The sequence below is a fragment of the Phyllostomus discolor genome, chromosome X (genome assembly GCF_004126475.2).
Source record: "Phyllostomus discolor isolate MPI-MPIP mPhyDis1 chromosome X, mPhyDis1.pri.v3, whole genome shotgun sequence".
In the NCBI taxonomy this organism is placed as follows: Eukaryota; Metazoa; Chordata; class Mammalia; order Chiroptera; family Phyllostomidae; genus Phyllostomus; species Phyllostomus discolor.
The window spans coordinates 57,465,718-57,487,177 of record NC_050198.1 but is presented as its reverse complement, the minus strand read 5'-3'; the positions used below and the strand labels follow the sequence as shown (position 1 = coordinate 57,487,177).

General features: G+C 35.2%; 1 protein-coding gene across 1 annotated transcript in view; it reads left to right on the top strand.

Moving 5' to 3' along the window:
* NRK (Nik related kinase) overlaps window positions 1–21,460 on the top strand; it is a 97,159-nt gene that overhangs the window by 2,924 nt on the left and 72,775 nt on the right. The window contains 2 exon segments of the mRNA XM_036016352.1: window positions 9,165–9,221; window positions 10,719–10,821. Coding sequence (XP_035872245.1) covers window positions 9,165–9,221; window positions 10,719–10,821 — 160 coding nt within the window.

Below are 21,460 nucleotides of genomic sequence, written 5' to 3'. Positions count from 1 at the left end.
TGTGGTTTGCCGATATTTTGTTGAGGATTTTAGCGTCAATGTTCGTCAGCGATATTGGCCTGAAGTTTTCTTTCTTTGTTGTGTCTTTATCTGGTTTTGGAATTAGGATAATGTTGGCCTCATAAAAAGAGTTTGGGAGTCTTCCATCTTTTTGGATTTTTTTTGGAATAGTCTGTGAAGGATAGAGGTTAGTTCTTCCTTAAATGCTTTGTAAAATTCTCCTGTGAAACCATCTGGTCCAGGGCTTTTGTGTGTTGGGAGTTTTTTGATTACTGCTTCAATTTCTTTTGTTGTTATTGGTCTGTTCAGGCTTTCTGCTTCTTTTTCATTGAGTTTTGGAAGATTATATTTTTATAGAAATTTGTCCATTTCATCTAGGTTTTCAAATTTCTTGGCATACAGTTCTTTGTAGTAATTTCTTACAATCCTTTGTATTTCTGTAGTATCTGTTGTAATCTCTCTTCTTTCATTTCTGATTGTGTTTATTTGGGTCTTCTCTCTTTTTTTCTTGATGAGTCTGCTTAAAGGCTTGTCGATTTTGTTTATCTCTTCAAAGAACCAGCTCTTGGATTCATTGATCCTTAGAATTGTGCTTTTAGTCTCTATGTGATTTAATTGTGCTCTGATCTTGGTTATTTCCTTCTTTCTGCTTCTTTCTGGGCTGTCTCTGTTTTTGTTCCTCGAGTTATTGTAGACGTAGGGTTAGGTTGCTTGTTTGGAATGTTTCTAACTTTTTTAGGTGGGTCTGTATCAGTATGAACTTCCTCTCTGGACTGCCTTGGCTGGGACACAACCACTTTTTGAAAAAAATAATGACAGAAAACTTTGTGAGACTGGAGAGAGAAAAACCATGCAAGTTTGGTTAGCAGAGAGACTTCCAATCAAGATCAACCCAAAGAGGCCATACCCAAGACATATAATGATTATAATGCCAAGTTTTAAAGAAAAGAGAGAATTTTAAAAGCACCAAGGGAGAAAGAAGAAGTAACATTCAAAGGAGCTCCGATAAAGCCAGCAGCTGATTTCTCAATAGAAGCACTCCAATCCAGGAGAGAATGGCAAGCGAAATTACAAGTAAAGAAACACAAAGTCCTGAAACAAAGATTACGCTACCCAGTGAGGCTCTCAATTGAAATGGAAGGTGAAATAAGGATTTTCCCAGGCACATAGAGGCTGGATGTAAACATATCCACCAAACGCGCCTACAAGATATGCTAAAGGTACTATCATTAGAAGAGAAAGGAAAAGAGTTAAAGAGAGAGGAACAGAGGTACAAAGAGGGAAAATTGATAAATACCTATAAATAATAACCTTAAATGTTAATGGATTAAATGTTTCAATCAAAAGACACAAAGTAGCTGAAGGGGTAAGAAAAATGACCCACACACACGCTGCCTACAAGAGGTCCACCTCAGAACAACATACCATCACAGACTGAAAGTATAGAGATAGAAAAAATATTCCATGCATATGGACAGGAAAGAAAACCCAGGTAGCAAAGCTCATATCAGACTAAATAGACCTCAAAACAATGGCCATAAAAAGAGATGCAGATGAACACTTAATAATACTCAAGGGAAGAATCCATGAAGAATACATAAGCATTGTAAATATATATGCACCAATCATAGGAGTACCCAGATACATAAGGAAAATCTTGGAGGACTTCAAGAAAGATATTAACAGCAACACAATTATAGTAGAGAATTTCAACACATATTGTCAAAAATGGATAGATTTTCCAAACAAAATATGAACAAGGATATTGCAGCATGGAATAGCACATTAAATCAAATGGACTTAGCTGATATATATAGAACCTTTCATCCCAAAGAATCAAAATACACATTCTTTTCAAGTGCACATGGAATATTTTCAAAGATAGACCACATGAAGGACACAAAACAAACCTCAAAAAATTCAACAAATTTGAAATCTTATCAAGCTTTTTCTCTGACCACAAGGGACTGAAACTAGAAACAAACCTCAAGGAAACAAACAAACAAACAAACAAAAAAAAAAACACTCGAACTCATGGAGATTGAGTAGCATGCTATTAAACATCGAATGGGTCAAGAATGAGATTAAGGAAGATATCAGAAAGTTTCAGGAAACCAATGAAAATTAAGTCACAGCAGTTTAAAACTTAAGAGACACAGCAAAGGCAGTCCTGAGAGGGAAGTTCATAGAGATAAAGGCCTACCTAAAAAAGATAGGACCAATTCAAATAAACAACCTAACCCTACACGCACAAGAACTGGAGGAACAACAACAAAGCTGGCCCAGGGCAAGTAGAAGGAAGGATTTAATCAAGATCAGAGTAAAATTAAATGACAAAAAGACTAAAAGAACAATTCTAAGGATTAATAAATCAGGAGCTGGTTCTCTGAAAGGATAAACAAAGTTGAAAAGCTTTTTTGCAGATTCGCCAAGAAAGAAAGAGAGGACCAAAATAAACATAACCACAAATGACAAAGGTGAGATTACAACTGGTACCACAGAAATACAAAGAATTGTAAGTAATTGCTATGAAGGACTATATACCATGAAATTTGAAAACCTGTGTGAAGTGTACAAATTTCTACAAAAATGTAATCTTCCAAAACTGAATGAAGAAGCAGAAAAACTGAACAGACCTGTAACAGCTGATGAAATCAAAGCAGTAAACAAAAAATGCCTGGCACCCAACACCCTGGACTGGACAGTTTCACAGGACACTTTTAAATATATTTAGGGAAGAGCTAGCCCTTATCCCTCACAGACTATTCCAATAAATCCAAGAAGAAAGAAGTCTCCCAAGCTCTTTTTATGAAGCCAGCAACATCCTTATCCCAAAACCAGAAAAAGACACAACAAAGAAAGAAAACTACACACCAATATCATTGATGAACATGTACACTAAAATCCTCAACAAAATACTGGTAAACCACATCTAGCAATGTATTAAAAAGATCATACACCATGATCAAGTGCGATTCATCCCAGGTGTGCAAGGGTGGTACAATATTCGCAAATCAATAAACATAATACAGCACATAAACAAAAGGAAAGACAAAAATCTCATAATCATATCAATAGATGTGGAAAATGCATTTGTTAAGGTACAGCACCCATTTATGATAAAAACACTCCGGAAAGTGGGCATAAAGGTAACATTCCTCAATATAATACAGGCCCATACTACAGAGGTACAGCCAACATTATACTCAATAGGCAATAACTAAAAACTTCCCCAATAAGATCATGAACAACACAAGGATGTCCACTTTCACTACTTCTATTTAACATAGTATTGGAAGTCCTAGCCACAGCAACCAGACAAGAAAAAAAAAAGATGTCCAAATTGCAAAGGAGGAAGCAAAACTATCATTGTTACAGATGACATAATAGTATGCATAGAAAATCCTTTAGACTCCACCAAAGAACTACTCAACCTAATAAGTGAATTTGGAGAAACAGCAGGATACAAAGTCAAAATCCGAAAATCAAAGGCATTTTTTTGTATACCAACAATGAAATACCAGAAACAGAAATCAGGGAACAAATCCCATTTGATATAGCAACAAGGAAAATAAAGTACCTAAGAATAAACCTAACCAAGGAGGTAAAAGACCTATAATAAGTAAACTACACAACATTGAAGAAAGAAATTAAGGAAGACACAAACAAATGAAAACAAACCAAGTTCATGGATGGGAAGAATTAACATCATTAAAATGTCCATACTACCCAAAGAAACTTATAGATTCAACACAATCCCTATCAAAGTACCAATGACATATTTCACAGATATAGAATACACACTTCAAACCTTTATAGGGAACCATAAGTGACCTTGAATATCTGAAGCAATTTTCGGAAAGAAGAACAAACTACAAGGGATTACAATAAGTGATATCAAACTGCATTACAAGTCCACTGTAATAAAAAAAAAGTATGGTACTGGCATAAGAATAGACACACATGCAAATGGAAGAGATTAGAGAGCCCAGAAATAAACAAAAGTATCTATGGTCAATTGATATTTGAGAAAAGGGGAAGAAGCATAAAATGGAGTAAAAATAGTATCTTCAATAAATGGTGTTGGGAGATCTAGACATCTACATCCAAAGAAACAAAATGAGATCACCAACTTATACACAAAAACAAATTCAATGGTATAAAATGCTCTAATATAAGTTGTGACATTATAAAAGTCCTAGAGGAGAATATAGGCAGGAAAATCTCAGATATTCTATGCAGTAATATTTTCACTGATATGTTCCCTAGAGAAAGGAGCATAAAGAAAAAAAGGGATCTCATAAAAATAAAAGGCTCCTGCATGGCTAAAGAAAACAGCATTAAAATGAAAAGAAACCAACTGTATGGTAAAACGTATTTGCCAATGATACTTCAGACAAGGGTTTGATCTCCAAAATATATAAAGAACTCACATGACTCCACTCTAGGAAGACAAGAAACCCAATTAAAAATGGACAATGGACTTGAACAGATGCTTCTCCAAGGAGGACATACACAAGGTCCAGAGACTTATGAAAGGATACTCATTGTTACTAGCCATCAGAGAAATGCAAATTTAAACCACAATGAGTTACCACTTCACACCAGTTAGAATGGCCATCATAAGCAAGTCAACAAACAACAAGTGTTAGAGAGGATGTGGAGAAAATGGAACTTTAGTGCACTGTTGGTGGGGATGCAGACTTGGTACAGCTACTATGGAAAACAGTATGGAATTTTCTCAAAAAACTAAAAATGGAACTGCCTTTAGACTCAGCAATTCCACTAACTGGATTACACACTAAGAACCCTAAAATATCAATTCAAAATAACCTATGCACCCCAATGTTCATAGTAACACAATTTACAATAGCCAAGTGTCAGAAGTAATGTAAGTGCCCATCAGTAAATGAATGAATCAAAAAACTATGGTACATTTACATGGTGGAATACTACACAGTGTAAAGATTGAAAGAGCTTGTACCCTTTGCAACAGCATGGATGGGACTGCATAGCATTATGCTAAGTGAAATAAGCCAGGTGGTGATTGACAAATACCATATGATGTCACATATAAGTGGAACCTAATTAACAAAACAAACAAGCAAGCAAAATACAACCTTTGAAATTAAGAAAATACATACAGTAGCCAAAGGAGATGTCAGAGGATAATGGCAGGAAAAGGGGGAAGTGTTTTCAGGAAGGTGTAGGAAGGTACTTTGACAAAACCAAAGAGCAGTAGGATCAAGCGTGTGGAATGGGGATGTATGGGGTGAGGGGAATGTTGGTGGTAAAATGGAGACAACTGTAATTGAACAACAATTAAATGAAACACACACACACACACACACACACAATATTCCAAAAGTCATAGCACACCATAAAGGCACTTCTAAGGGGGAAGTTACATCAATACAAGCCTACCCTAAGAAACAAGAAAAGCTCCAAAACACCCCATAACCTTATATCTAAAGTACTAGGAAAAAAGAACAATGTATAAAGGAAGTAGAAGGAAGTAAATATTAAGTGCTAGAGTGAACACAAATTAAACAGAGACTAAAACATAGTAAAACAGATCTGTGAAACTATGAGCTGGTCCATTGAAAAGATAAACAATGTGATAGACCTCTAGACATATACAACCTCACAAGACTGAACTAGGAAGAAACAGAAAATATAAACAGACTAATTATCAGTAAAGAAATTGAATCACTAATCAAAAACCTCCAACAGACAAAAGCTCAGGACCATACATGTTAACTGGTAAGTTCTTCCAAACATTTAATGAAGAATAAATACTTATCCTTCTAAACTCTTCCAAGAAATTAAAGAGGAGGGAATGTTTTCAAAAATATCCTATATTGCCTCTAATAGCCTGATACCAAAACCAGACAAAGATACTACAAAAAAAAATTACAGTCCAATATCTCTGGTGAACATAGATGCAATAATTCACAACAAAATATTAGCAAACTGAATTCAAGAAGCATACATGAAAATGATCATCAACTGTATCAAGCAGGATTTAATTCATGGATATCGGGATGGTTCATTATCCACAAATTGGTCATCATGATTCACCACATTAACAAACAAATAATAAAAAGTATATAATTTTTGAATAAATCAATGCAGAAAACAGCATCTGACATCATATAACTTCCATATATGATGAAAACTCTCAATGAAGTGGGTATACAGGGAACACCCCACAACATAACAAAGGTCATATATGACAAACCCACAGCTAACATTACACTCAATGGTGAGAAACTGAAAACTTTTCCTCTGAGATAAGGAAGAAGACCAGGACTCCCATTCTCATGACTTTTATTCAACATCATATTAGAAATCTTAGCCTCAGCAATTAGAAAAGAAACAGAAATAAAAAACATCCAAACTGGAAAGGGAAAAGTAAAACTGTTGCTATTTTCAGATGACATGATAAAATATATAGAAAACCTTAAAGACTCCTTGGAAAACTATTAACAACCAGTAAACAAACTTAGTAAAGTTGCAGGATGCAAAGTGAATATACAGAAATCACTTGTGTCTCTTTAAATTGATACCAAACTCTCAGAAAGATAAATTAAGAAAACAGTTTTATTTACAATTACATTAAAATAATAAAGTACATAGCCTTGTCTGGTGTGGCTCAGTGGATTGAGCACTAGCATGTGAACCAAAGTGTTGCTGGTTTGATTTCCAGCCAGGGCACATGCCTCAGTTGTGGGCCAGGTCCCCAGTGTGGGGGCACATGACAGGCAACCACAAATTGATGTTTCTCTCCCTCTCTTTCTCCCTCTTTTACCCTCTGTCTAAAATAAATCAATACTATCTTTTAAAAAATAATAAAGTACATAGAATTCAATTTAACCAAAGAGGTAAAAGATATATTCTGGTAACTCTAACACTTTGATGAAAGAAATTGAAGATTACACAAATAAATGGAATGATATACTATGCTCATGGATCAGAAGGATTAACGTAATTAAAATGTTAATATGACTCAAAGCAATATACAGATTGAATGTAGTGCTTATCAAAATAGCAGTGATACTTTTCACAGAACTAAAATAATTAATCATAAAATTTGTATGTAGCACAAAACACCCCAAATAGCCAAAGCAAACACAAGAAAAAAAACAGAGCTGAAATGACCAATTAATCTACAATAAAATAGGCAAGAAAACACAATGGAGAAAAAACAGTCTGTTCAAGAAACGGTGTTGGGAAAACTGGGCAGCTATATGCAAGAACAATTAAATAAACTACTTTCCTACCCCATATACAAAAATAAACTCAAAATGGGTTAAAGACCTAAATGTGAGACCTGATACCATAACATTCCTAGAAGAAAACACAGGTATTAAACTCTTTAACATCAGCCTTAGAAATATTTTTTGAATATGACTCCTCAGGCAAGGACAACAAAAGCCAAAATTATCAAATAAGACTACATGTAACTAAAAGTATTTTGCACAGCAAAGAAAAACATCAACAATATGAAGTTGCAGTCTATTGAATGAGAGAATATAGTTGCAAATTGTATATCCAATCAGAGGTTGATATTCAAAATATATAAAGAATATTTTTAAAAATGGCATTTAAAAAAACCCAAATAACATGATGGGAAAAAATGTGCAGTGTATCTGAATAGAGATTTTTTTTTCAAAGGAGACATACAGCTGGCCAATGGACACATGAAAAGATGCTCAACATCACTAATCTTTAGGTAAATGCAAATCAACATGGCAATGAGATATCACTTCATTGTCAAAATGGCTATTATCAAGACAACAAATAAGAAGTGATAGAATGTGGAAAAAGAGAATTTGTGAACACTGTTGATGGGATTGTTAATTGGTGCAGCCACTACAGAAATAAGTTTGGTGGTTCCTCAAAAACTAAAGTCAAAATTAAGTAGAAGAAAGGAAATAATTAAGTAAACTCTTCAAAGTAAACTTCCATTGAACTTCTGGGTATTTATCTGAAGAAAACAAACAAACTAAGTAGAAAAGATACATATACCCCATGTTTATGGCAGCATTATTTATAATATCCAAGATATGGATATGGAAGTAACCTGATATTCCATCGATAGATGAATGGATAAAGATGTGGCATATACATATATATGGACTTTTTGGCCAACCCCATATATATATATATATATATATATATATATATATATGGACTTTTTGGACAACCCTATATATATATATATTTGTATGTATGTATGTATATACCTACACACACACACAAACATAAATAAATAAATAGATAAATAAATAAATGTATATATATACATATAGTGTACATCTATATATATACATATACATATAGAATATTACTCAGCCATGAGAAAGAATGGAATCTGACCATTTGTAACAACATGGATATCTGTTCTGTAAAAGGTATTATGCTAGTAAAATAAGTCCAACACAGAAAGACAATACTATATGATTTCACTTATATGTGGACTCTAATGAACAAAATACACCAGGGGACACAAGAGAAACGGGCTGATAGATACAGAGAACAAACTGATGGTTGGCAGTGTAGAGGGTGTTTGGAAGACTGGGTGAAAAAGATGAAGGAGATTAAGACATAAAAAATTCCAATTATAAAATAAATAAGTTCTAGTTGATTATTTGTTTCCAGGGATTGCAAAGAGGAATCTTCATGTGTTCCATCATATTCTTTTCCCTCTCCAACTATTCCTTTTGTGAGATGTAATGTACAATATAGAGAATGTAATCAGTAATATTATAATAAATTCATGTGGTATCACATGGTGAATAAACTTATCATGGTGATCACTTCATAAAATATATAAATGAAAATTTGCTATGTTGTACACCTGAACTAATATTGATATAATATTAAATGTCAAAAATGCTGTAATGAAAAGGAAAAAAAAAGCAAGCCTATTTCACAAATTTGCATGATTTTTTTGTGAAATGGTTGGTATTTCTTTCAAATGTTCATAATTCAATATTTTTTTGTATAAACTACCTTACATTTACTCTGTATATAATCTTTTATATTTCATGATAGGCTATAGTGTTTGACCTTATTTAATTTTAATATTTTTCACTTCACTGCTTGATTGCTTGATTATATAGCCACAATTTGATGTTTATTACTATAATGTGTTTCAGGGACTTCATGAAAAGACTGGTGTATTTACAGCTGTTAAGGTGATGAATGCTCGTAAGGTAATATTATATTCTGTTTGCATTTTATTCCCTTAATGGAATATGGTCTAAGGACAAATAGCTCAGAAAATATTGTCTTGTTCTTTAAGCATTAGTATGTATAATTATTATGTTTCTCTGGACTTAATATATTTATCATTTAATATTTTTCTACCCACTAGTATATTATCTTTATTACTGATTTATTATGTCTACAGATAAAATACTTTATTTTGGTATTCTATAGGAATGAAGGAATCATCTGCATATATATCTACTTCTATTTGATTATTTGTTTCCAGGGATTGCAAAGAGGAATCTCCATGTGTTCCATCATATTCTTTTCCCTCTCCAACTATTCCTTTTGTGAGTTGATGTCATTAGATTTCCAATAACAGGTAAAAGGAAAAAACTTGTCACAGATATGCATTTTTCTTGCATTTTCTGACAGACGGACAAGAGAGACAGTTTAATTGGCACTGTTTCTGCTAACATTTATAAAGTTGTGTCAAGGTTTATAACATACCATAATAGAATTTGGTAACCACTGATTTCCATCCTATTCTTCAGCATGAGTGCCTCACTTTCTCAATATAATATTAGCATGAACATAGTAAAGGTCACAAACTTTTCACTTCATTATACTTTAAAGGAAAATTCTCAAATATTATGTTTGAAAAGATAAATATATTCACTGAATGGTTGTCAATACCATAAACTGTTGTTTTACAATTTCTGCACAGAGTGAATTGCTGAAACTATTTAAAGAATTGCATGACTTGTTTTGCCAGTAAATGTCAAAAGTTGCAAACTAATCTGAGTTTCAAGGGATTTTGAAATTTTGTGTATTTATTTTGTCCTACAAATTATGACTTTCCAATAATCAGCCAAGTACTATTTGGGTGTGACCCACTAAAATAATCATTTCCTTATATGAACTTGAGAAAACTTGACCCACTTTTAGTTTACTTTTTAAATGCTCTAACTTTTGAAATATTTAAAAATCATATTCAATCCATAAAGTCAATTACCTTGTTTCATAAGAGAAAATAACATTTTGTTAACATCAAATTGTAATTTTCTCATTAAAGTGAGAGTTAAATCTGTTTTTATGAATTTGGTGCCAAGTTTCTGCATATGTAAGAATATAATTTTTAAAAAGATTTTGTTTATTGATTTTTTGATAGGGCAAGGGGTGGAAAAAGAGAGGGAGAGAAATCAATGTGTAGTTGCCTCTCATGTGCCCCCCACATTGGGGACCTGGCCCATAACCCAGACATGTGCCCCAACCAGGAATCAAACTGGCGGCCCCTTGGTTCACAATCTGGTGCTCAATACAATGACCCACACCAGTCAGGGCAAGAAGATAGTTTTTAAATGAAAACTACTAGCAAAGATTGAGAAAGGAATAATATTATGTTATTTTTCCATTTAGTACAAAAGACAGCACAAAATAAAGAATAAATCATTTTCAGAATGTACTTGCGACTCTAATTATATATTGTTCTAGGTTTGCAGACCCCTTTACCTGAAGTAGGAAGACAAGTGAGAGTAAATAAATATCAGAAGTCTGTTGGATGGAGATACAGTGTGAGTAATGAAAATCCTCATTACCCTCCAAGTAGTCTTCCCTTTTCTTCTTTTTCTTCGAGAAGCTTCTGTTTTGTTTTATTTTTAAATTTATTTTATTGTATTTTTCATTACCATTTAGTCCCCTTATACTCCACTTCCCCCAGCAATCACTACTCTGTTGTCCATGTAAATGAACCTTCTTTCCTTTCTACTCAATCCCTCCACCCCCTAACCTCTCCTCACCTCCTTAGCTGTCATCCTGCTCTCTATCTATGAGTCTACCTCTATTTTGCTTGCTAGTTCAGGTTTTTTTTTTTTCATTATATTCCACATATGAGTGAAATGACATGGTATCTATCTTTCTCTGACTGTTTTTTTTTCACTTAGCATAATGTTCTCCAGGTCCATCCATACTGTCACAAAGGGTAAAATATACATCTTTTTTTTTTTACCACTGAGTAGTATTCCATTGTGTAAATGTCCCATAGTTGTTTTATCTACTCTTCTACTGATGGATACTTGGGCTACTTCCATATCTTGGTGATTGTAAATAATGTTGCAATGAACATAGGGGTGCTTATGTTCTTTAGAATTAGTGTGTTGGGACCTTTTTGATATATCACCAGAAGTGGGATTACTGGGTCACAAGGAAGGTCCATTTTTAACTCTTTGAGGTATTTACATATTGCTTTCCACAGTGGCTGCACCAATCTGCTTTCCCACCAACAGTGTAAGAGGGTTCATTTTTCTTCACATCCTAATCAGCACTTATTTGTTAATTTATTGATCATATATATTCTGACCAGTGTGAGATGATATTTCATTTTTATTTTAATTTGCATTTCTCTGATGATTAGTGACACTGATCATCTTTTCATATGTCTATTAGCCATTTGTATGTCCTTTTTGGAGAAGTGTCTATACAAGTCTTTGCCCATTTTTTAATTGGGTTGTTTGTTTATTTGTTTGTTTGGTGTTGAGTTTTGTAAGTTCTGTATAACTTTTGGATATTAACTCCTTATCAAATGTATTGGCAAATATGTTCTCCCATTTTATGAGTTGTCTTTTATATTTTATTGATGTTTTCCTTTCCTGTGAAAATCTGTTTAGTTTTATGTAATCTCTTTTTTTATTTTTTGTTTCTGTTGCCTAAGAAGATATATCTGATAAAATATTGCTTCTAGCCATGTCCTAGATTTTGCTGCCTATGTTTTCATTTTTCTTTAAGTTTTTTAATTGTTGTTCAAGTACAGTTGTCTGCATTTCCCCCGAACAATCACCCCTACCCCAGCCATCCCCACCTCCCACCCTTGATCCTAAGCCCCTTTCATTTTTTTCATGTGTCCTTTATAGATATCCTATGTTTTCTTCTAGTATTTTTATGTTTTCAGTTCTAATATTTAAGGCTTTGATCCATTTTGAATCTACTCTTGTGTGAAGTGTAAGAAGGTGGTCTAGTTTTATTTTTTGTGCACATATCTGTCCGCGTTTTCTAACAGCATTTATTGAATAAACTCTCTTTAGCCAATTGTGTGTGTTTGCTTCCTCTGTTGAATATTAATTAATTATAAAGATGTGGGTTTATTTCTGGGCTCTCTATTCTGTTCCATTAATTGTACCATGAAGTTTTGATTACTATGGCTTTATAGTATAGTTTGATATTAGGTAGTGTGATTCCTCCAACTTTATTCTACTTTCTCACTGTTGGTGTGTGGGGTCTTTTGTGGTTCTATATACAATATTTTGAAATATTTGTTCTAGTATTGTGAAATACATAATTGAAATCCTGACAGGAATTGCATTGAATTCTTGTTATCCATGAACACAGTATGTGCTTCCATCCATTTGTATCTTCTTCAATTTCTGTGTTTAGTGTCTTATAATTTTCTGAGTCCAGGTCTTGTACATCCTTGGTTTTGTTTATTCCTAAGTGCTTTATTCTTTCTGAAGCAATTGTGAATGGCATCCATTTCTCCATTTCCCTTTCTGTTAGTTCATTATTGGCATATAGAAATGTGACTGATTTCTGGATCACAAGTCCGATCCATGCTGCTTTGTATCCTGCTGCTTTGCTGAATTCATTTATTAGTTCTAGTAGTTTCTTGATGTAATCTTTGGGGTTCTCTATGCATAGTATCATGTCACCTGTGAATAAAGACAGTTTTACTACTTCTTTGTCAATTTGGATGTCTTTTATTTCTTCTTCTTGTCTGATTGCTATAGCTAGGATTTTCAGTACTATTTTGAATAAGAGAGGTGGAAGTGGACATTGCTGTCTATTTCCAAGCTTAAGGGGAACATTTGTAGTTTTTGTCCATTGGGTACATTGCTGTCAGTGGGTTTGTCATATATGGCTTTTATTATGTTTATGTACACTCCTTCTAATCCCACTTTGCTGAGAGTTTTTCTCATAATTTCTCGTACTGTATATTATCAAATGATTTTTCTGCATCTATTTAAATGGTCATGTATTTTTTATCCTTCATTTTGTTTACATGGTGAATCACATTTATTGATTTGCAAATGATGTATCAACCTTGCCTTCCCAGATTAAATCACACTTGTTCATGCTGTATAATCTTTTTGATGCATTGCTGTATTGTTTGCTAATATTTTGTTGAGGATTTTAGCGTTTATGTTCATTAGAGATATTGGTCTATAATTTTATTTTTTAAAATATTTTATTCATTTATTTTTCAGAGAGAGGGGAAAGGAAGGAGAAAAAGAGGGAGAGAAACATCAATGTGTGGTTGCCCCTTGCACTATCCCAATTGGGGACCTGGCTTGCAACAGAGGCATGTGCCCTGACTGTGAGTTGAACCAGTGACCTTTTGGTTCACAGGCCCGCACTAAATCCACTGAGCTACACCAGACAGGGCTATAATTTTATTTCTTTGCAGCATCTTTACATATTTTTTTAAATTAGGATAATGCTGATGTTGTAAAAGGCCAAAGTTTGGGAGCATTCCCTTCTCTTGAATTTTTGAAGTAATTTGAGAAGAAGAGGTGTTAGTTCTTCTCATAAAGTTTGGTAATATTCACCTGTGAAGCCATCTGGTCCAGGGCTTTGTTTGTTGGGAGTTTGTTTTTTTAAAAATAAAATAAACAATGAAACAAGAGGATATAACTGTAGTAAACATTTACATACTCAACATAGCAGCACCTAAATATGTGAAGCAAATCTTGGCTGACATAAAGGGAGAGATCAACAGAAATACAGTCATAGTCAAGGACTTTAACACCCCACTGACTTCAGTGAATAGATCTTGCAGGCATAAAATCGACAAGGAGACAGTGGTCTTAAATGATACACTAGATCAAATAGATTTAACTAATTTCTTCAAAGCACCACAAAGCAACAAAATATACATACTTTTCAAGTTCACATGGAATGTTTTCTAGGATAGGTACATGTTAGGACATGAAACAAGTCTCAACAAATTTAAGAAGATTGAAATCATACCAAGCATCTTCTCTGACCACAATGCTATGAAACTAGAAATCAATCATAAGAAGAACACCAAAACACATGCAAAGTCATGAAAGCTAAGTAACATGTTATTGAACAATGAATGAATGGATCAACAGCAAGCTCAAGGAAGAAATCAAAAGATACTTTGAAACAAATACAAATGAGGACACAACAATCCAAAATCTGGGGGACACTGGGAAAGCAATCCTAACAGGGAAATTCATAACATTAGAAGCCTCTCAGAAAAGAAAGAAGGAAAAACTCTAATAAATAATGTAAACTTAACTTAAACGAACATGAAAAAGAAAACAAACAAAGTCCAAAGTGAGTGGAATAAGGAAGTAATAAAGATCAGGGCACAAATAAGCAAAATAGAGTCTAGAGAAACATTACAAACAATCAATGAATCCAAGAACTGGTTCTTTGAAAAGATGAACAAGATTGGAAAACCTTTAACCAGACTCATCAAGAAAAGAAGAGAAAGGGTCCAAGTAAATAAAATCATAAATGAAAGAGCAGAAGTAACATTTGACACCAAATAAATACAAAGGATTTTATGAAAATATCACCAATAACTATACGCCAACATTACCAACAAGGACTTCCAAGATAGAGGAATAGGTAGACACAATGTGCCTCCTCACACAATCAAAAGAAGGACAATGACAAATTAAAAACAAACAACAACCAGAACTGACAGAAAATTGAATTGTATGGAAGTCAGACAACCAAGAAGTTAAAGAAGAAACATTCATCTAGACCAGTTGGAGGGGCAGAGGCTGGCAGCCGGATAGAGAGGACTCATGGCAAGGCAGTGGCTGGAAGACCCAGTGAGGCAGTAGCTGGCTGGCCAGGCAGTCCCACATTCACATACAGGTAAACTGGGAAGAACAACTGGGAAGGAAGATAGGCCAGAGTGCGCAACCCAGGGTTCAAGCACAGTGAGATAAAACCTCAAAGCTTATGACTGAAAACACCTGTGGAGGGTGAGGTGGCAGCATGAGAAACTCCAAGCCCTACAAGAGAGTTCATTGGAGAGACCCACAGGGTCTTAGAACATACACAAAAGCATCCTCCAAGGAATCATCACCAGAAGGACCCAATTTGCTTGTGGGTAGCCAGGGAAGTGACTGCAAACAGGCAAAGAGTGGAGCAAGGGGCATTGTTCCCTCTCAGACCCCTCCCTTACATACAGCATCACAGAGCAGCAATGTAGATTACCCCACCCTGATGAACAGTTGAAGCTCCACCCCTTACTACATAACAGGAATGCTGAGACAAAAAAGAAAAAATGGCCCAAATGAAAGAACAGATCAAAGCTCCAGAAAAAAAAAAAAATACAACTCAGCAATGAAGAGATAACCAACCTATCAGATGCACAGTTCAAAACACTGGTAATCGGGATGCTCACAGAATTGATTGAATATGGTCGCAAATTAGAGGAGAAAATGAAGGCTATGCTAATTGAAATAAATCAAAATGTACAGGGAACCAATAGTGACAGGAAGGAAACCGGGACTCAAATCAATGGTGTGGACCAGAAGGAAGAAAGAAGCACTCAACTAGAACAGAATGAAAAACATGAGGAGAGGCTTATGAACCTCCAGGACATCTTTAAACATTCCAACATCTGAATCATAAGGCTCCCTGAAGGAGAAGGGGAAGACCAAGAAATCGAAAACTTATTTGAACAAATAATGAAGAAAACCTTCCCCAGTCTGGCAAAGGAAATAGACTTTCAGGAAGTCCAGGAAGCTCAGAGCATCCCAAAGAAGTTGAACCCAAAGAGGAACACATCAAGGCACATCATTAATTACATTACCCAAGATTAAAGATAAGGAGAATATCTTGAAAGTGAAAAGGAGAGAGAAAAGGAGACAGTTACCTACAAAGGAGTGCCCATAAGATTGTCAGCTGATTTCTCAAAAGAAACCTTGCAGGCAAGAAGGGGCTGGAAAGAAGCATTGGAAGTCATGAAAGGCAAGGATCTACATCCAAGATCTATCCAGCAAAGCTATCATTTAGAATGGAAGGGCAGACAAAGTGCTTCCCAGATAAGGTCAAGTTAAAGGAGTTCATTATCACCAAACTCTTAGTATATGAAATGGTAAGGGGGCTTATCTAAGAAAAAGAAGATAAAAATATGAACAGTAAAATGACAACAAACTCACAGTTATTAATAACCAAACCTAAACAAAAATAAGCTAAGCAAACAACTAGAACAGGAGCAGAATCACAGAAATGGAGATCACATGGAAGTTTATCAACAGGGGAGTGGGAGGTGGAGAGAGCAGGGAAAGGTACAGAGAATAAGTATCATAAATGGTAAGTATAGAATAGGTGGAGGTTAAGAATAGTATAAAAAGTATAGAAACCAAAAACCTTATTTGTATGATCCATAGACATGAAGTAAAGGGGGGAATGTGGGTGGGAGAGGGTGTGCAGGGTGGAGGGGAATAAAGGGGGAATCGGATAACTGTAATAGCACATTCAATAAAATATATTTTTAAAAAGTAACTATACAGCAACAAACTGAACAACATGGACAAAAGGGTTAAATACCAAGGAACATACAATCTTCCAAAACAAAATCAGGAAGAATCAGATAATCTGAATAGACAGAATACACCTTCCCTTAAGTTTTTAGCTTTAAACTAGTCCTTTTGTGTTTTATTATCTTTAGAAGGCCACCAATGAAATGTTTTGACTGGCCTTTCTCCCATTACAATTCTAAGAAACATTGCAATTGTATGTGAGCCATTAAGAACTATGCTTTTTTATTACAAGAAAAATAGTGGACAGAAAACCAACGGGCTACCCAGATTAGACATCTTCAGATATCTGGCACAGTACTTAAAAACATGAAGGGCTATGAAGATGCTTTCTACCTGGATCTTTTTAACTGCCTTACAAAGCAGTCTCTATGACTCCAATAATTTACTGCTTGTAGAATAAGATCAGACAAAGAAGTCTTGTTTAGTAGACATTGTTGATTTAGATGTTAGTGACCTATTAAAGAATTCTGTGGGCCAAAATCAGAATCCTTCCTCTTATCTATACATGTTTTTCTTACTTTTTCCCCTGTAGTCAAGTATCTGGTATTCAAATATTTTCAGCCTTGTGTCTTAATAAATATGCTCTTGAGCACATTAAAATAACCTTTCCTGTTAACACAGACACATGAACAAAACCTTTCTGGTTATATTAGGAAGGTAGATAAATAACTTCATGATTCATCTAGTAAGTAGTAGGTTCCTGCTTTATGTATAATGTATCTCAAAACACAAATCATATCCAAACAAAAAAGGTAGTATTGATTACTAAATGCTTTGGTAGATTAAGAAGAGGCAAAAGGTAAGGTATGAAAAATCTAATTGTTTGAACAATTCTGGTTCTAACAAACAGTTTTGTCAATTAACACCTTTAAAGACCTTATCCCAAACCTCTCCGGTATTCTCTCCACAGGGAGAAATATTTTGATTATAGAATTGGGTGAAATTACAAAGAAAATTTAACATTCTTGAACTACCTTTTCTTGACAGAAACCAAGATTTTCTGTCCACTCTGGGATAAACTGTCCCTGAGCCAGTAAATGCTACAGCATCATCCTACTGGGATATGTAGGAGTTTTAAATAAGCCACTTGACCTGATGGATATACAGTTTCTATGTGTTTCTCAAAAGTTCAACTTCTTGTTAATTGAGAATGGCAAACACACTAATACTTTTCAAACATATCTGATCTTGGTTAATTAGTTTTGAGGAAATTTACATGTATGTGGAAAACCCACTCTTAAATTTTTTTCTTATTAGGAACTTTAAATTCTCTGATTACATATTTTAGAAAGAAAAATAACTGCCAGCTGGTCGGCCAGTTAACCTCTTTATGTTATCTTTAATACTTTGGGATACGAAGTTTTTGAGTTGTACACACATCCATCTCCTCCAGTCAGAGGATTATGGAAATAACAATAATGTAGAATTCAGAAACAAGTTTAAATATCAAGTCTACCATTAAATAACCAAGAACTACTTGAGAAAAAATGGTAGTACCTGTCTAAGCCTCAGATTCCTCATAGATAAAATAACGTGAGAATACAAGGTTTTTCCAGAAGGTATCCGGCCATGTACTAGGAAAGATAGAGATATTTACTGAAGATACAAGAAACATTGTACGTAAAGCAATGGAACCTCAGTCCCTTTCAAAGTAGGCACCTTGGGACCTCACACAGTTCTCTCAATTGCCATTAGCTTCCCTGTCATATTTCCCTGAATCTCACCAATGGTCTGAAATCTCTTCCTTTTAAAGATGATTGTAAAGATTTTACCTTTTTATTTTGAGAGAGGGGAAGGGAAGGAAAGAGGGAGAGAAACATCAATGTGTGGTTGCCTCTCACACAACCCCTACTGGGGACCTGGCTCACACCCCAGGCATGTGCCCTGCCTGGGAATCAAACCAGCTACCCTTTGTTTTGCAGGACAGCACCTAGGCCACTGAGCCACACCAGCCAGGGCTCAAAGGTGATTTTAGTTTGGGGAAACACCAGAAGTCACAAGGTACCAAACTGGGCTGAATGTAGGGGTCTGAGTCACCTGGGTGATTTGATATTTAACCAAAAAGCTCTGCATGAGATGTGAAGTATGAGCAGGTACACTGTTGTGATGAGGTTGCCAATCACAAGTTTACCATAGCTGCATCATCTGAATAGATTCTGAGGAGGAATGTTCAAGCTTAAGGCAAAATTTGAGGCACATTATTTGTTCTACTTGGCCAGTCATTTTGAGTGTGACAGCCACACAGTACACACACTCATTCAACAGCGTCTACAACCCCACTGAGTAGTACAGTGAAGTTGTCATTCATCACACATGTCCATTCCAATTCACTCTCCTTGGCTGCCAGGTTACATCATATCAGGTAAACTATTCTTATTATATTAACAATGGCATTACTTTTTCTGGACAGACTTTGTTTATGGCTTACCTGTATACACAGTTTTACTACCTGTAAAAATTAGTGAGAATGTAATTACATAGATACCTATGGGATTTCTAACTGAGATAAGAAAGGAAGCTTCTTAATATCAAACTGTAACAGGGTACAGCCAAGAGGGGAGCCCCAAATAGGGATTTGTAATGGGATCCAGAAGAGCTTGGAGATAATTGGCTCCACACCACAGGGTACACCTGCCCAGAATGCTGGCAGCTGTAGCCAACTGTGGGAGGAGCCAGAAATGGGGCTGCAAAAGAAGATTGGTGCTGGGATTTAAACCCAGCGAGGCAGCCATTTGGCGTCTCTCTTTGGGACCAGGCATCTCTCTTTTGGGACCACGTCTCTCTTTTTGGGGACCAGGTTTCTCTTTTGGGGACCACATGTCTGTTTAGGACTATGTGGCTTTGGTGTCTTGGTTGGGACCATAAGGCTTGGGTGAGAGTCAGGACCATGAGGCTTTGGAAGTGTTCCCTTTTGCCACATGTTGGGTGCTGGGAGGACTGTGCATTTGTGGGGAACTTTAGTTTGTGTTATTTCAAATAAATAATAAATTCCTTTCCTTTTCACTGATCTCTGGTATTAAGAGACATCTTTCCTCTGGCGGGAGACATAATGAATCTGGGGGGTTCCTTTCGGGTAATAGTATATTGCCTTTGAGCACCCCCCCCTTGTTGCTCTGTAACAAAACTACCAAAACATCAGAGGACTCAGTCTGGCCCTTGTTTCTCCTTAACCTGTTCTTTGTGTACTTATCTGCACACAATAATATCATTCCTATTAAGGCAACCTTGTTGCCTTACTAGGAACTGAGAGTGCCCATGCACATAGAGAATTGCTGCTTCCTGTGGTTTATTTTTATGTGATAGCAGATGCTGTTTCCATTTCAAAGGAGAGCTACAACATAAGGGAAGCAGGAAGTTTGAGGGTCTTACATGGCAAGAATGAAAGCCACAGGATTGAATTTTAGCTTCGTAGAAAACAGGTAGAAGAAATTAGAACATAACTTACTAGGGGATGGGATGAGACTAAAACCTGAATTTCTTTATGATTCTCATGCTCTAAGTTGATTGTTTTATTCATTCATACCTTTGTCATACAATTAATGCAAAGAGAAAACTGCCATTAGGGCTTCCAGCTCTAGAAATCTGGTTCCACCACATCCCTCTAAAGACAAATAGGTGTCTACATTCATTCCCTAGTAGTTGAATGTTTATTGGTAAATCCACTAGAAAATCCTAGGGAAATGCTAAAGAATGTTCTGTAGCTGCCAGCCGTTTCTCCAAGATGTCAAACTTTTCTCTCATTACAAAATGTGTTATGAATACTTGGGTACACTAAAAAACCTAGTTTTTGCCTTATATTTATTCATAACTTTTAAAACTCCAGCCACAATTATACTAACTGTAAAAAGGGTTGCAAAGGGTTCATCTACACTGTTACAAATAGTAGTCATTGCCCATCTTAGAGAATAAGTTAAGGAAGAAAAATAACTGACTAAATATATTCAGTCCCCTGTTCATTTCAGAAAAAAAAAAGATAAAATGTTATTTTCCTCTAACCCCACTAGTCAATGTAATTGAAGGAACTTCTGTGGAGAACTAAAGATACAGGTTACCCATTAATTGCTTTACATGCAAATTTGCACTTTTGTAATTCATTGATGCAACAAAAAAGTTGTATCTTTTGCCACTGGATTTAAGAACAGGAGGTTAACTGAATCTTTCATTTAAAAGTTTTCTTTATTTTACATACCATTAATGCATTTTACATAGTAAAATCAGATTCCTGAAGATGTTATACAAACTGAAATTTTATGCAAATAGTAAGAAAACTTTTAAAACTACAATCAAATGAAAGTTAGAGATAATAAAGATTCAAAAGACCCTGGTGGCGATCCATTTGTCAAGTTCAGGATCACTTCCTGAGTCATTTCATATCAGCCTCAACTTTTACAAAAATCTTCATTGTATTTTTTCTATTATTCTTTAGTCTTCTTGTACTCCCTGCCTCCAGTAATCACCACACTGCTGGGTGACGTGGACTCTGGCCCACAGTGTCTGCGGCATTATGGCTGAGACAAGACAAATTCACGTGGACTACCAAGTCCTGTGGAGGAAAAGGGATGGCATGGCCACTCTCTCTTGAGTGCATTGACCTTTTCCTTGACAAGCTTTTATTATTGGCTTTAATTTGCATAGGAATACAGGGCATATATGGAAAGCTC